At 46.0% G+C, this 12237-nt stretch overlaps 1 protein-coding gene and 1 long non-coding RNA gene across 2 annotated transcripts in view; one reads left to right on the top strand and one right to left on the bottom strand.

Moving 5' to 3' along the window:
- The window catches only part of HOXD8 (homeobox D8), a 2289-nt gene extending 955 nt beyond the window's left edge, over positions 1 to 1334 (top strand). The window contains exons 3-4 of the mRNA XM_004674859.2: positions 5 to 296; positions 651 to 1334. Coding sequence (XP_004674916.1) covers positions 5 to 296; positions 651 to 946 — 588 coding nt within the window. The 3' untranslated portion in view covers positions 947 to 1334. The remainder of the gene's footprint in view (positions 1 to 4; positions 297 to 650) is intronic.
- A 2784-nt stretch (positions 1335 to 4118) lies between these two features.
- LOC105853593 lies at positions 4119 to 6596 on the bottom strand. Its single transcript, XR_001145416.1, has 2 exons — positions 6117 to 6596; positions 4119 to 4399 (listed from the first exon to the last, which is right to left on the bottom strand). It is a non-coding gene; the product is annotated as an uncharacterized LOC105853593 (long non-coding RNA).
- Between the last annotated feature and the right edge of the window lie 5641 nt (positions 6597 to 12237).

The following is a 12237-nucleotide window of genomic DNA, read 5'->3' as shown; positions in this document are numbered from 1 at the left end:
CCACCCCGGCGGGGGCAGCCCGGCCGCAGCCTACCAGGCCGCCCCTCCTCCTCCTCCGCACCCTCCGCCTCCGCCGCCGCCTCCCCCCTGTGGCGGGATTGCCTGTCACGGGGAGCCCGCGAAGTTTTACGGATACGATAACTTACAGAGACAGCCGATTTTTACGACCCAGCAAGAGGCCGAGCTGGTACAATATCCTGACTGTAAATCGTCCAGTGGTAATATTGGCGAGGACCCAGACCACTTAAATCAGAGCTCGTCTCCTTCTCAAATGTTTCCCTGGATGAGACCACAAGGTTGGGATGCTTTTTTTTTTTTTTTTAAACTGGGGAGAGGGGACAAATCTACTTTCATCTCACGTTCTAGCTTTAAAACTCGCTTTCCTCTCCCTCTCCTTTGGTAGCTCTTACTCATAAAGTAATACAGACTTTTCCCTTTAAAGTAGAAACCACGTAAAGATGATGGGGACCCCGTGATTGTGAGGACCTTCTCTCTGCCCCTCTTGCCTGCAAATCCTACATATCCAAGAGCTAAAGAGAATTATGTATAGCCCGGCCCTTAGACCCGTTCCAGAAACCGCCAGCGACCCGCAGAGGCACCATTCCCGTTTTTAAACAGTTATTTTCCTCTTTTTTTGTTGTTGTAATCAGCAGCTCCTGGTAGACGAAGAGGAAGACAAACCTACAGTCGTTTCCAAACCTTAGAGCTGGAAAAGGAATTCCTTTTTAACCCTTATCTGACCAGGAAGAGAAGAATCGAGGTTTCCCACGCCTTAGCTCTCACGGAGAGACAGGTAAAAATCTGGTTCCAGAACAGGAGAATGAAATGGAAAAAGGAGAACAACAAAGACAAATTCCCGGTTTCCCGACAGGAGGTGAAAGATGGGGAAACTAAAAAGGAAGCCCAAGAGCTGGAGGAAGACAGAGCCGAAGGCCCGACAAATTAACTTCTACCTTTAAAATTTTACCACAGACTGTTAAAACTAATGATCAACATATGCGGGTGGACACCACCTATTTTCTTTGTTGGAAAGGACTTTACCTTATTTCAAGCTACCTTCATGTCACTGCTCTTGAGGTTTCTTCGCTTTGAGAGGGATTTGGGTGTTTAAAAAAGTTTCTAGCATCTCATAGAAGCAGCGCTTTGAGCTGACCTATGTAAGGGTAATTTGATACTGATCTTGTAGCTATATTTTGATAATGATAATTTTTAATGTCTGAACTGGTGATTTGTCTCAACAACGTAAACTTCCTAATGATTAGCACTAAATAATTGAATATAAAAATGCTTTATTAATCAGACAAGTGCACTTGAACATTTTAAATCTTTTCTTTATGGTGAGTAAATTAAAAGAAGTTTATTAATTTTTTTTAAAAATTATGCCTGCAGAATATTTACTTTATATTATTTGATCAAAATGTATTATTTATGTTTTTTCTTTCTGCTTTTATAATGAATGGTTCAGGTGCCTTTTGTTTACTGCTAAAATGTTTCTTTGAGTATTTTGTTGATGTAATATCTCGGGGAAAAGTCTGGGCCAAATATTTGAAAAGCACATGTTATCTAAAAAGTATAATGTGTAGTCCGCGTTCTGCGGCTTCCTGTAACAACTTCGGGAAGGTTTCTGCGGGCCAGTGACAGAAGTTTCAGCACAATGTCAAAGTTAAAGTTAACATTAATAATTTTTCTGTAGTCTATACAAATTATTCCATTTAATCATCTAGAGTGAATGAATACTTGAAAAGCCAGTTACAACATTTTCACTCATTAACTTTTCACTCTAGCTAATCGCCTTGTGGGAAATCCTCTCATTTCTCAACCTACTTTCGTTTTGAAACCACACTTGGTATTCCCTAAAATCGCTAGGTTTCTATGCTGTGGCCGCTGCTGTGATTCCAATTTTTTTAGTAGGTGCCATATTTATTTGTATTCCCTTCACTCTGCACTCCCATTTTGAGCCAACTTGCTGTGCGTGTCTCAGATGTCGGTTGGTACGTCCTCTGCTGTTCTCTAGGATGGCCTCACCAATTTGAAACAAGCCCAGAGAGCAAATGCAGAAAACAATGAGTGTAAACAACCGCTGCAGAATATAGCTAGCTCCTTAATAAAGAAATGAATCTTTTTCTAAAGCTGGTGTCTTTGAGCGGCCGCAAAGAACTGTTCTCCCGAGTCAGTATCAAAGGCCTGAGCTTATACCAAAGCAACTTTCCACTGAAGCTTCTATTTGATTTAAAAAAATGGGGTAAATTAAATGTGCCCACTATATATATATATATATATATATATATATATATATATATATGTATGTGTGTATATATGTGTATATGTATTTTAAGATAAATGAATGTAACCAGAGAAGGGAGGAAGGGGTTTTCATTCTAAAGAGAGCTGGACAAGCAGCCCTGGCTTCATCTTGTTGTAAATACCCTTGCTAAGATGCTATGAAAGCTTTTGAACTTCACAATTGTAGGCTTGGTGGGAAAGGAATCAGTTCAGGTTGCACCAGTTTAATTTTACTGAACTGGCGCTAATGCAGGGCTTTGAGATCTGTTATTAAGGAGATACCCACTTTCCATTTGAGGCTGCTACTGCAGCTGCCATTTTATGAGGGAAGAGGAGGGGAAGAGGAGAGAGGAAAATTTCAAATAAACATTCCTTTTCACTAAAGGAAAATCACCTTTATCAGGTAAACATTAAAGAGTTCTCTGCATTTCCTGGGTCTGTTTATTTTAAAGAGATACATTTTAATTTTCAGAGTGACTTCATTGCGCAATAAGAAAACAAACCCCTATAGTTTTAGTCCTATCACCCCTCAGGCATTGGTGGGCTGTTTGCCTGCCATTTCAAGGACCAGGAAAATGTCGTCACTGGATGAGCAAGAGAAGCACCACCTGACATTCTACCCAGGGAAAGGCCTGGGCTGTGGCATTTGCTGACCTGAGCCAGGAGAGACAACTTTAAGTCTGGGTAGCCCACAGCTTAAGAAACATTTGCACGGAGGAGACAGCTGCATGCTCACATACTGGATTTAGATTTGGAAATGTTTTGCTCTATGCACTGTCTGAAGCTCTACTGTTGACTTGTACAGACTAAGGAGACTTAGCTCCTGAAATCTCGGCAAGGGAACAGCCCAAGGAGGTGCTGGTCAGAACCTGGTGCTGGCTAAACTCCAGCTGCCCTTGATTTAAGGGTTTCCTATCTATAAGAAAACCCAGTGTCCCCCAGTCAAAAATGCTCCCTTGAAGTCACTTTCGGAGCCCTTGATTTATGTAAGATTATCAGGTGAGGAACCTAATACATGGATGGATGTGGAAATCTAGGGGAAAGGAAAGTAAAAAAAGGTCCTATTTCTTCTGCATTCTGCAGTACTATAGAAATGTTGTAACTTCTGCCCCACTGTCCCCCTAACCCATGGTAAAAATTGTAATTCAAGTATAAAAAAATGCTCTGTTGCAACAATGGGTGTATTTGAAAGTATTGTCCATGTATAAATTTGGTATTGGTATGTTTATACACACACACATAGGTGATAATTGCGCACATTTACTGTTGGTAATAAAGTGTAGGTATATGTGTTTCCTTTTGTAGCTGGGAAAAAGCATAGCTCTGTCTCCAGATAGCTTGGGGAGCTACACATCACACACACTCACCACCTTCTTTCTTACAGTGGCCAGAACCCACCCCCCATCATAGTGCAGACTGAAGCAGGGAACAGCAGCAGAAGATGCCTTTTGTAATTGGCTCCTATCTATACACATCCGAGGGGTGCTGCAACAAGCAAGCAAACAGTTTTGCGCAGAAATTTGCATAAACTTTCAGAGATTCCTTGTGCAAACCCAGGCAGTGCTTTTCTGCCCTGGACTATTTAGTCTGCTTAGAGAGCTCTATAATGCTGAATTAAAGAACCAAGGCTTCCAAGTAATTCAATTTATCTGAACTAACCATGAACACACAGAGGGGTTGGGTGTCAGTGGTGCCTAGAGAAAAATCAGTACAGGAGCTGCCATCTTGTGGGGTTCCACAAAGCTCGGTACATGGCTTACCTCTGCACAGGGGGAAAATATGGCTGCCTTTTCAGTGCAGACTCTTTCCCAGCCTTCCTTCCCCACACTGAAAAGGAGGGTCATAAAGCTCTGCTTTTATTTGGGTAGAGGAAGAGGATAATGAGGGAAATGACAAGTGAGATTTTCTTAAAAAATCTTAAACTCCAACAATCTGTTCAGTTCCATATTTGTAGACTAGTATGAAGAGTTCTGACTTGGGAGGGTCCAACAACTTGCCCCATTTTCTTGTGTATTTAAAAACATTTTATTATTCTTCACTGCACGTGCTTGTCTATCACATCCACTCTTGTGTCCTCTGCTTCTCCGGTACTTGCTGAATCTTCTGGCTTCTGGAGCTAGACAGGGAAGAGGGAACATGTTAATGGACCTGGCTGCTGCTATGGTCCCTCCAGCAAAATTAGAGCATACTGATTTTTTTTTTTCCTGAGAAGAATATGACTTTTGCTGACAGATGGCAGTCCTTTAATCAAAAACACCAAAGGTCATTGAGACTTTTTCAAGGGATAAAAGTGGCCTGGTCCAGAGGATGCTGTGGGTTTCTTAAGTCTGCTCTGCTTGGGTGTGAGGATGTTCATAAAAGAGAACTTACACATAGAAATTCAATGTAAATGTTTATAAACATATTACTGTAAGCCCAAACACAGTGTCCTTGCAAGAATGGAGGGAGGGGCTAGGTCTTTCTGGCAGGTTCTGAAATCTGGTTGTCCATGTCCATGCCCATGCATTAATGTTAGGGGAGTGCTGGGACCAGCCAAGGCCATTTACTTTCAGCGGGGTTCACTGGGGCAGTTTCTGTCAGAAGTGCAAAGGGAATGTGACTCCTGCCTTTAAAGAAAAAGAGTTATTATTTTTTTCAAGGCTGCAATAAGAAGTTGCTTTTTTTCCTGAACGAATGGACCCCCTGTAGTCTTCAATATTGCACTGAGCAGACTTTTCAATAGACAAACATTTGGGAAGCTAGGGAAGAGAAGAGGAACTAGAATTGAATTCCACAGAAATGAGATTTACACTTAGGAGAGATGTAATGCAAGGGTTTCAGAGAGGATCCAGAAAAATTGTTTCACCCTTAACCAGACTGTCCAAGAGGATTGTCTACCTGGATAAAGACCAGGCATTGACAATTCAAACTGTTATGGTTAAGAAGTTGACAAGTGCCTAAAACTACTTCCAGACGTTGAGCTGGTAGGTGACTCTCTTACAGCAGAAACCCCAAGAAATGACCAGCCCCCCCAATTGTGTTGGCTAAAGGTGGGGGTAGAACGCACTTTCTTGGCCTGCAATGTCCAGGTTTTCTGCGCAAGATGTTTGGAGCCGGCTGGCCTGGAGATAAGAGGGGCAAAAATCGAAAGTATTTATCCGCCCTTCCGGAGCCGGCCTTTTTGAGAGCAAAGGGGAGGAGAGAAGAGAGGAGGGGAGTAAGGAGGGAAGGGAGGAGAGAAGCCAAGACCCGCCCCCTCTCCCCCCCCACCCCAGGGAGGGGAGTAGAACGGGGGTGGGGGGGAGGGATGACTACCAGGACCATCTTCCAGTGCCCCTAGGTAATACACTACACTCATTTTCTCTCTAATATAGTGCCCATTTGAGCAGAGGTTTCAAGACAAACCATGGGGAAAAAAGAAAGAAAATAAAGAATTCCTAGAAAAGGTGAGAGAGTCAGGAGCCTTGGAAGCAAGAAAGAATGAGAGAGCAGAGAAAGAGGGGCACAGAGGAAAAGAGAAGAGGGAGAAAGGGAGGGGGAGGAGGAGGAAGAAGAGGTGGAGGAGAAAGAGGGAGGGAGAGAGAGAGAGAGAGAAGAGGGGGAGAAAGAGGAAAAAAACATGGCGCTTGCGAGCTGTATGTGCAAAATCCGCAAGGAATTGCAGTAAATTCCTTTTTGTTTGAAGAAAATTTACAACTTGGTAATAGACCTTTTTATGACCTATTTGCGGTCGTCATTGGCTGCGGCTGGTCATGTGCAGGCGCCGCTTGCCTTCACGGCCTTTTTCCTGATTTCCCAGGCGAATTTCCCCCCGCATTCTGCCTTCCTAGAGCCTCACCCCCTCTTTTTCTAACCTTTGTCTCTGCAGAGGTGGGCTCCAGTCGCCGATTGCGGGGTTCGCGGCGGCCTCGGCTCCCGCCGGGCGCCCAACTTGGCCCCGCCGCTTCGCTGGGGCTGTGTCGCTGCAGCCTCCGGAGCTGGTGGGAAGCCCGGCGGGTGGAGGAGCCCGGAAGGAATCCGGGCGCTCAGGCCCCCACCCGCGCTGACACCGCCCTCCAGGAGCGGCCGGCCTGCTCCGGGTGACCGCAGCCACGCGGTCCCGACGCGTCTCCTTCAACACGAGCGGGTCCCTGCAGCCCAGAGCGCGCGTGGCCGGGCAGAGCCTAATGGATTACGGCAGCCGCCGGGGCCGTCCGCCGCCTCCAGCTCTGCAGCCTCGGGGTAAGAGTCGCTCCCTACTCGCGTCGCAGGCACTGACACGCGGGAGCTCGAGGCGCCCAACCCCGTGGGCATTTCCGTGAGCCCAGCCCGACACCCTACGCTTCCTTGGGATCTGGGGTGATTGCGCCCCTTGATCCGTAATCATTCTCATCTCTGAGCTGGCGCCCCCTGGGACGCTATGGAGTCCCGCTGAACTCATAAAACGGAGGGAAGTCCCATTTCCTCTGGGGATTCCAAGAGGTGGATGGCGGCAGACAGAACCCCAATACTTGGCTGGAGAGCTCCTTAGTCTCCGTCCTGGGAAGAGTGTGTCGGTGGTTGCTGGACGCCTCAGCTTTCTTAGCTGGGGGTCACTAAAGGCACCGTAGTACAGAGCATTATTTTGCCGTTTGTCTGTGGTCAGAGATATCTCATCGGCTAACAGGTGTTATATTGAGGGTCAGGGTTTGGGGTGGAGGTGGGTGGGGTGGGGTGGATTCTGTGCTACCAAGATGTGCTTGATTTGTTATTCAATGCTTTGGTGAATGCTGCTGACAAACTTCTAGGCTGTGTGGTTCATTGGGCCTTGTGTATAAGATGGAATTTTAAATATTTTTACTGTTTCAATAGTTCTTAGTGAATTTTTGCAACAACCTAACCTAAGAAAGATTTCTCTCACCTCTAGTAATCTGTCAGGTGAATTTGGATTATTTTATGTCACAAAATGAATGCAAGTTTTGGGAGGTAATAGTATCAGAAAATCTGGTGCAGGTCTTGAGGGAAAAACCAATAGACATTTCAGAAATGTGAAGCATGTCTAAGTTCAAACATCGCGTGTGTTTCTTATTTGCCAGAGTAGGAAGAGTAGATATTTTGCTTTCTAAATGTATTGTGGTTTTTGCCTAAAAATAAATTTATGTGACATTTCCCCTCCACTTCAAAATTACTGAGCTGACACATTATCTGAGATCAAAGAAAATTGCTGAGAGAAAAAGAATACTATTTCACTCACTGATTTTGAAAGACACTTGAGGGTGCAGTTTTCAAACCCTGCTGCCTATTCCATTATGGACACGTTGTGAAAGATTAAAATCTTTGGACAATCTGCCGCATTGCGCATAAAGCTGACCTGCCCATGGGGTGTATCCTCTCCAACTCACCCAGCGGTAAATCCTGACTTAATGCTTCTCCAAAATACCCAGGGTAACTGTTGGCCCAAAAGCGTTTCTGAATAATAAGTGGCATCTTTGTAGAATGATATTTTTAGTAATTAACGATGGAATCACGCTCCTTTCAAAATGGAGGATCATGATTTGCCGTCAGTTGACGATTGCGGAATTGTGAATCACTAACAATGATTGCTCCCAGCTAAACAAAAACTCTGAATTGTTTTTAAAAACTGGATGTCTGTGTTTTGTAACTATTTCTGTAGTAAGGTACAGTGACTGTGGAGATCATTCTTTCATACTGGTAAAGCATTACCTATTGAAAAGCAAGTTCGTGATGGGGATTTAGGCCCGTCCCTGGCAGCCTGATGAGCCGAGAGTAGCCCCTGAGAATAAGGTTGGAGGGTAGCAGGGAGAATTTTGGCCTTGGTGGACAAACTCTTGTGTTCACAGCTTCAGTGACTTTTCCTTGGGTTGGGCTGTTGTGTGCCCAAAGACTAGGAACCTTGGTGGGCTGCAGGTCCGATTATGCAGCAGAGGGTGAAGTCATGGCAGATATGGAGGACTGAGGGGGCTCTTTGTAAATCCTCTAGCAGAATCTTAGGGAATGAAATGATCAGTTGTATATAAGATAATAATCTGCAACTCATTTGACCTCTTGCTATTAGCCTATGAGGAGACTACTTAAAGCTTTTGGCACTGCCGGAAATGCCCCATTGTCCTTGATAATAATAAAAAGAAAGAAAGAAAAAGAAAGGAAATAAAAAACACAAGGACCCCAAGAACTACAAGCTGGGGAGTGCAACTTCCAGTGCCCTCAGCCTGGACCTCAACCCCTTTGTAGACCAGGGCTCCCATAGCCGGTCAGTGATGCAGGTCAGGCTGAGAGCTGGACATGTGCTTTCTGCAAGAACTAGCAAATAATGAAGTTCACTATTATAAGTGTGGCCAAGCACCAGAAATGAAAACCAAAGGGATTTTCCTATCAAATGCTCCTCAAAATAACTATACTTTTGCCAGAATTCTGTTTTCTGAGCTGGAGAAGCAGGGGAAATCCGAACAAAGACAGTATTTCACTGTGGGCTGGCAGGCAGCTGTTAGAGGTATTTACGGCCTTGCCGCAGTGCGGGCTGCCCGGCAGGGCACGCTGGGGCACCGGAAGCTTGGAAGAAGCCACCAAGAATTAGGAATTCCGATTTAAGTCCAGTTTAGAACTACTTTCCTGGAATTTGTATGGATACTCTCTTTCTAGGAACTGATCTCTTAGATTGATAGCTGGAGAATTGAATGAGGATGATATTGTGGTTTCTAAATATAGGGTGCCCCCCCTTAATTAACGACTCACGAAAAACTATGCACTTGAAGTGAAATTACTGATGCAAATGATAACCTTGAGAGTATGCCTCGGTGACATGGCGATTTTGTTGGTTCAGAGGAATAGAACTTGCAAATCAGAAAGGACGTTTGAGACTTTTTATAGTTTCCTGGGTGAAAAACGTCTCAATGAGAGCTTGAGATGGCGCATCCACGCTCCTCTGCAGGTCGCGCTAAAGCAGTGCGCGATGCTGCAGACGGCACAACACCGCGCCCACTACCCGCACAGCTCTGAGCGGTAGCGCCTGCCACGCACGCCTGCCAATGTCTGGCGCATGTGCAGAGTAAAGGCCCGACCCGCAAAGCCAGGCAGGGGGAGGGGGTAAGTGGACTCAGATGAGAATATACAACCTATAACCCGCGTCTCTCCACCCCTCCCTCCCTTCCCCCTCCCTCCCTCCCTTCCTCAGTCCTTTGCTACTCATCTTTCTTTTATTTCAGTCTGCCATCCAAATATAGCCAGACATCTTTCCTTAGACTACGGTATTTCCAATCATCTTGACTCACCACATTACTTCATCCCAACTTAAATCTGTTTTTTAGAAACAGTTTGCGAATTGGAGCTATTTGTCCAAAAGGAAACCAAATCTTCTTTCAAGGTATTAAAGTAAATACACAGATTATAATACCTTAAAAGAATATATAGATATAAGTGTGTGTGTGAGCCTTGGGAAAGCGTATATAGATTTTGAGATTTTTTCTCAACCCTCTGCTTTGGGAAAAGGCCTTTCCTCTTGGCGCCTGTACAAACCGCCAAACTTCAGGCCAGTCCTTCAGCCTGACCACTCCCGGATCTTGTTACGCCAGCGCAGCACGTTTGAGGGCTCAGTAGTGGCCAGCAGCTCAGCAGAAAGCGGTCAAATAAATAAATAAACGGACAAACCGAAGGTTTTTCCGCCTGGGCTCCCTTAATAAGTGGGAGATGCCCGTTCCTGAGCATCGAGCCTGTTGTCGGTGCGGAGGTGGGGTGGAAGGACCTTTTGGCCGCCCCAGGGGACAGTGCTCCTAGTCTCCGGTGCGGGAAGCACTCAGCCCACGCGAACCCGGGCTGGCGCGGTCACCCAGCTCCGCTGTCTGGCACCATGTCCAGGAGGAGGCGCTGTAGGACAAGCGTCTCGCCGGCTGTGGCGGCACGGGTGATGCCCCGGGCGTGAGCGGGCGGGGGAGGGGAGGGCACAGGAACCCTCCTCTCTCACGCAACCCGCCACCGCCGCTTCCGAAGAGCTTTGGGTCCCCGGAGGTTCGGTGATGCTGCGAACACTCCCAGAACTCCGCTTCATCAGTACAGCAGCTGCAGCTGCCTCTGGCCGGGAGCTTGAAGGCGGGTTCCGGGTGGCAGGCCACTTCAGTTCCTCCGCCTTCCCGGAGGGGGCGCGATTTCTGCGCGCAGGGCTCCTAGGGTCTAGAAACTAGGGTGCCCTGATAGGATATGCTCTCCCTTGTCCTCGGGTCCTAACCAGTTTCCTCAGAATGAACTGCTCTTCTGGCCGCTTTCCCTTCCTGCGATTCCTGCTACCCAGAATGGCAGCCTTGAAAAGCAGAGAGTCCAGTGGCTTTTCCGGCAGGCTGATGGGCCTCACCCTAGTTCTTCTAGAACAAGGCCAGGGTCCCAGGACTCTCCTAGGGGTTCTTAAAGTCTCTGAGAGTCAGGAAAAATCCCACTGATTTTGAAGATTAAGGACTCCCTAAATACACGTCTCTGCCTTTTCTAGGTCACTCATACCACACATCTTCTCTCACCATTGCACCCATTTTTGGGTGTGTCTTGCACCAGCAGTGACACCCAACTTCAACAACTGGCTCATCAGACCCCACTGAACATTGTTTCCTGGCAATATATTCTTTTTTTCTACTTTGGAGCAATGGTTCTTAATGAATGCCTGCATTTCAATGTTTATAATGCAGGTTTCTGCTTCCCAGCCAGATTTACTGAATCAGAATGTGCAGGACCTGCCTTTTGGAAATGCTCTCCCTCAGGTCAATTAGGATGCTTGCCACAAGAGTCTCTCCTGCTTCTTCTATGGGTTTTCCTTCCCCAAGGCCAAGTTCCTTCTCCAGCTCAGCAATTCCTGGAGCTCCCTCCGTAACTGGATTTTCTAATGTCATTGCCCCAAAGACTGAGTAAATTGCTTCCACTTTAGGAAGGGGACATTGATCACTTGCTAACTTAGAGATTAGAAATGAGTAGATTCTGAGTTCAGAATGCCTCAAATCTTTACCACTTAGCTGCTGTGTGATGTTAAGCAAGTAAGCAAACTCTCTGGGCCTATTTCCTCATTTGAAAAGTATGGAGAAGACCATCTTCAAGGAATGTTATGAGTATTTTTACCTACATAGCTACAAGTGCCAAGCACTATTCTAACTTACATATATTAACTACTGATTAAGTACTTAAAACTAATTTTGTCATATAACAAGGGTTCAAGACATGTTCTATGTAATCAGTCTATTTGACACAGCAACCAGGCCTATACTTTTAGAGCTGAAAGAGACATGATTCATGTGTCCAGTCATTGAATCCTACAGCAAAGCTGCAGGAGAACATAGTTCTGTGATCCTTCCTATTGCTCTAATGCGTCCTATTGCTACAGTGTGTCTTATAGACCCTGTATCATTGGGTTTCAGTGTCTGGCACCTGTGTGCAGGTAGCTTCCAGGGCCATAACCAGGAGGTGTGTGCTCCTAGCTTCTCAGTGGACAGATGTCAGGTAGAGGAGGTCTTGCACCCACACAGACACATGTGTAACACCTAAAAGGACTTTAGGCCCTGCCAGAGAGTAAGCCATACTGCCCACCTCCTAGAGTCACCTGTACCCACCACTGATGAGTCACACTCACCAACCTGGTTGTTCTTCTACAGCCCCAAGAGACTTTTCAGTGTCTTGAAATCTGGGGCAAGCTAAGAAAAGCAAGAGGCCAGTGGACAATAGCAGAGGAGGTCAGGAAGGCCCCATTCTCCTTAATTTGCTTGTGCCCTGAGATCTGGGCTCTGGTGCAGTGCTGAACTGTAGCTTCCAACTTAAGCCAGAGTAATGCCTAGGTAATTCTAAGAGGTGTCTTATCCTCCCAAATCTTGGTCATCTCTTGCAGTGTTCTGAGATTCTCTCCCTCTTTCTCTCTCTCTCCCTCTACACACACACACACACACACACACACACACCTTAACAGAGTTATATAAATACTACTTCATGCTGAAACATATGTACATCCCGTGCAATCAGTTTCCATCCCTTACC

This window comes from Condylura cristata, unplaced genomic scaffold, assembly GCF_000260355.1.
Source record: "Condylura cristata isolate star-nosed mole 26May11 unplaced genomic scaffold, ConCri1.0 scaffold00002, whole genome shotgun sequence".
NCBI lineage: Eukaryota > Metazoa > Chordata > Mammalia > Eulipotyphla > Talpidae > Condylura > Condylura cristata.
This window is presented reverse-complemented; position numbering and strand designations above follow the sequence as displayed.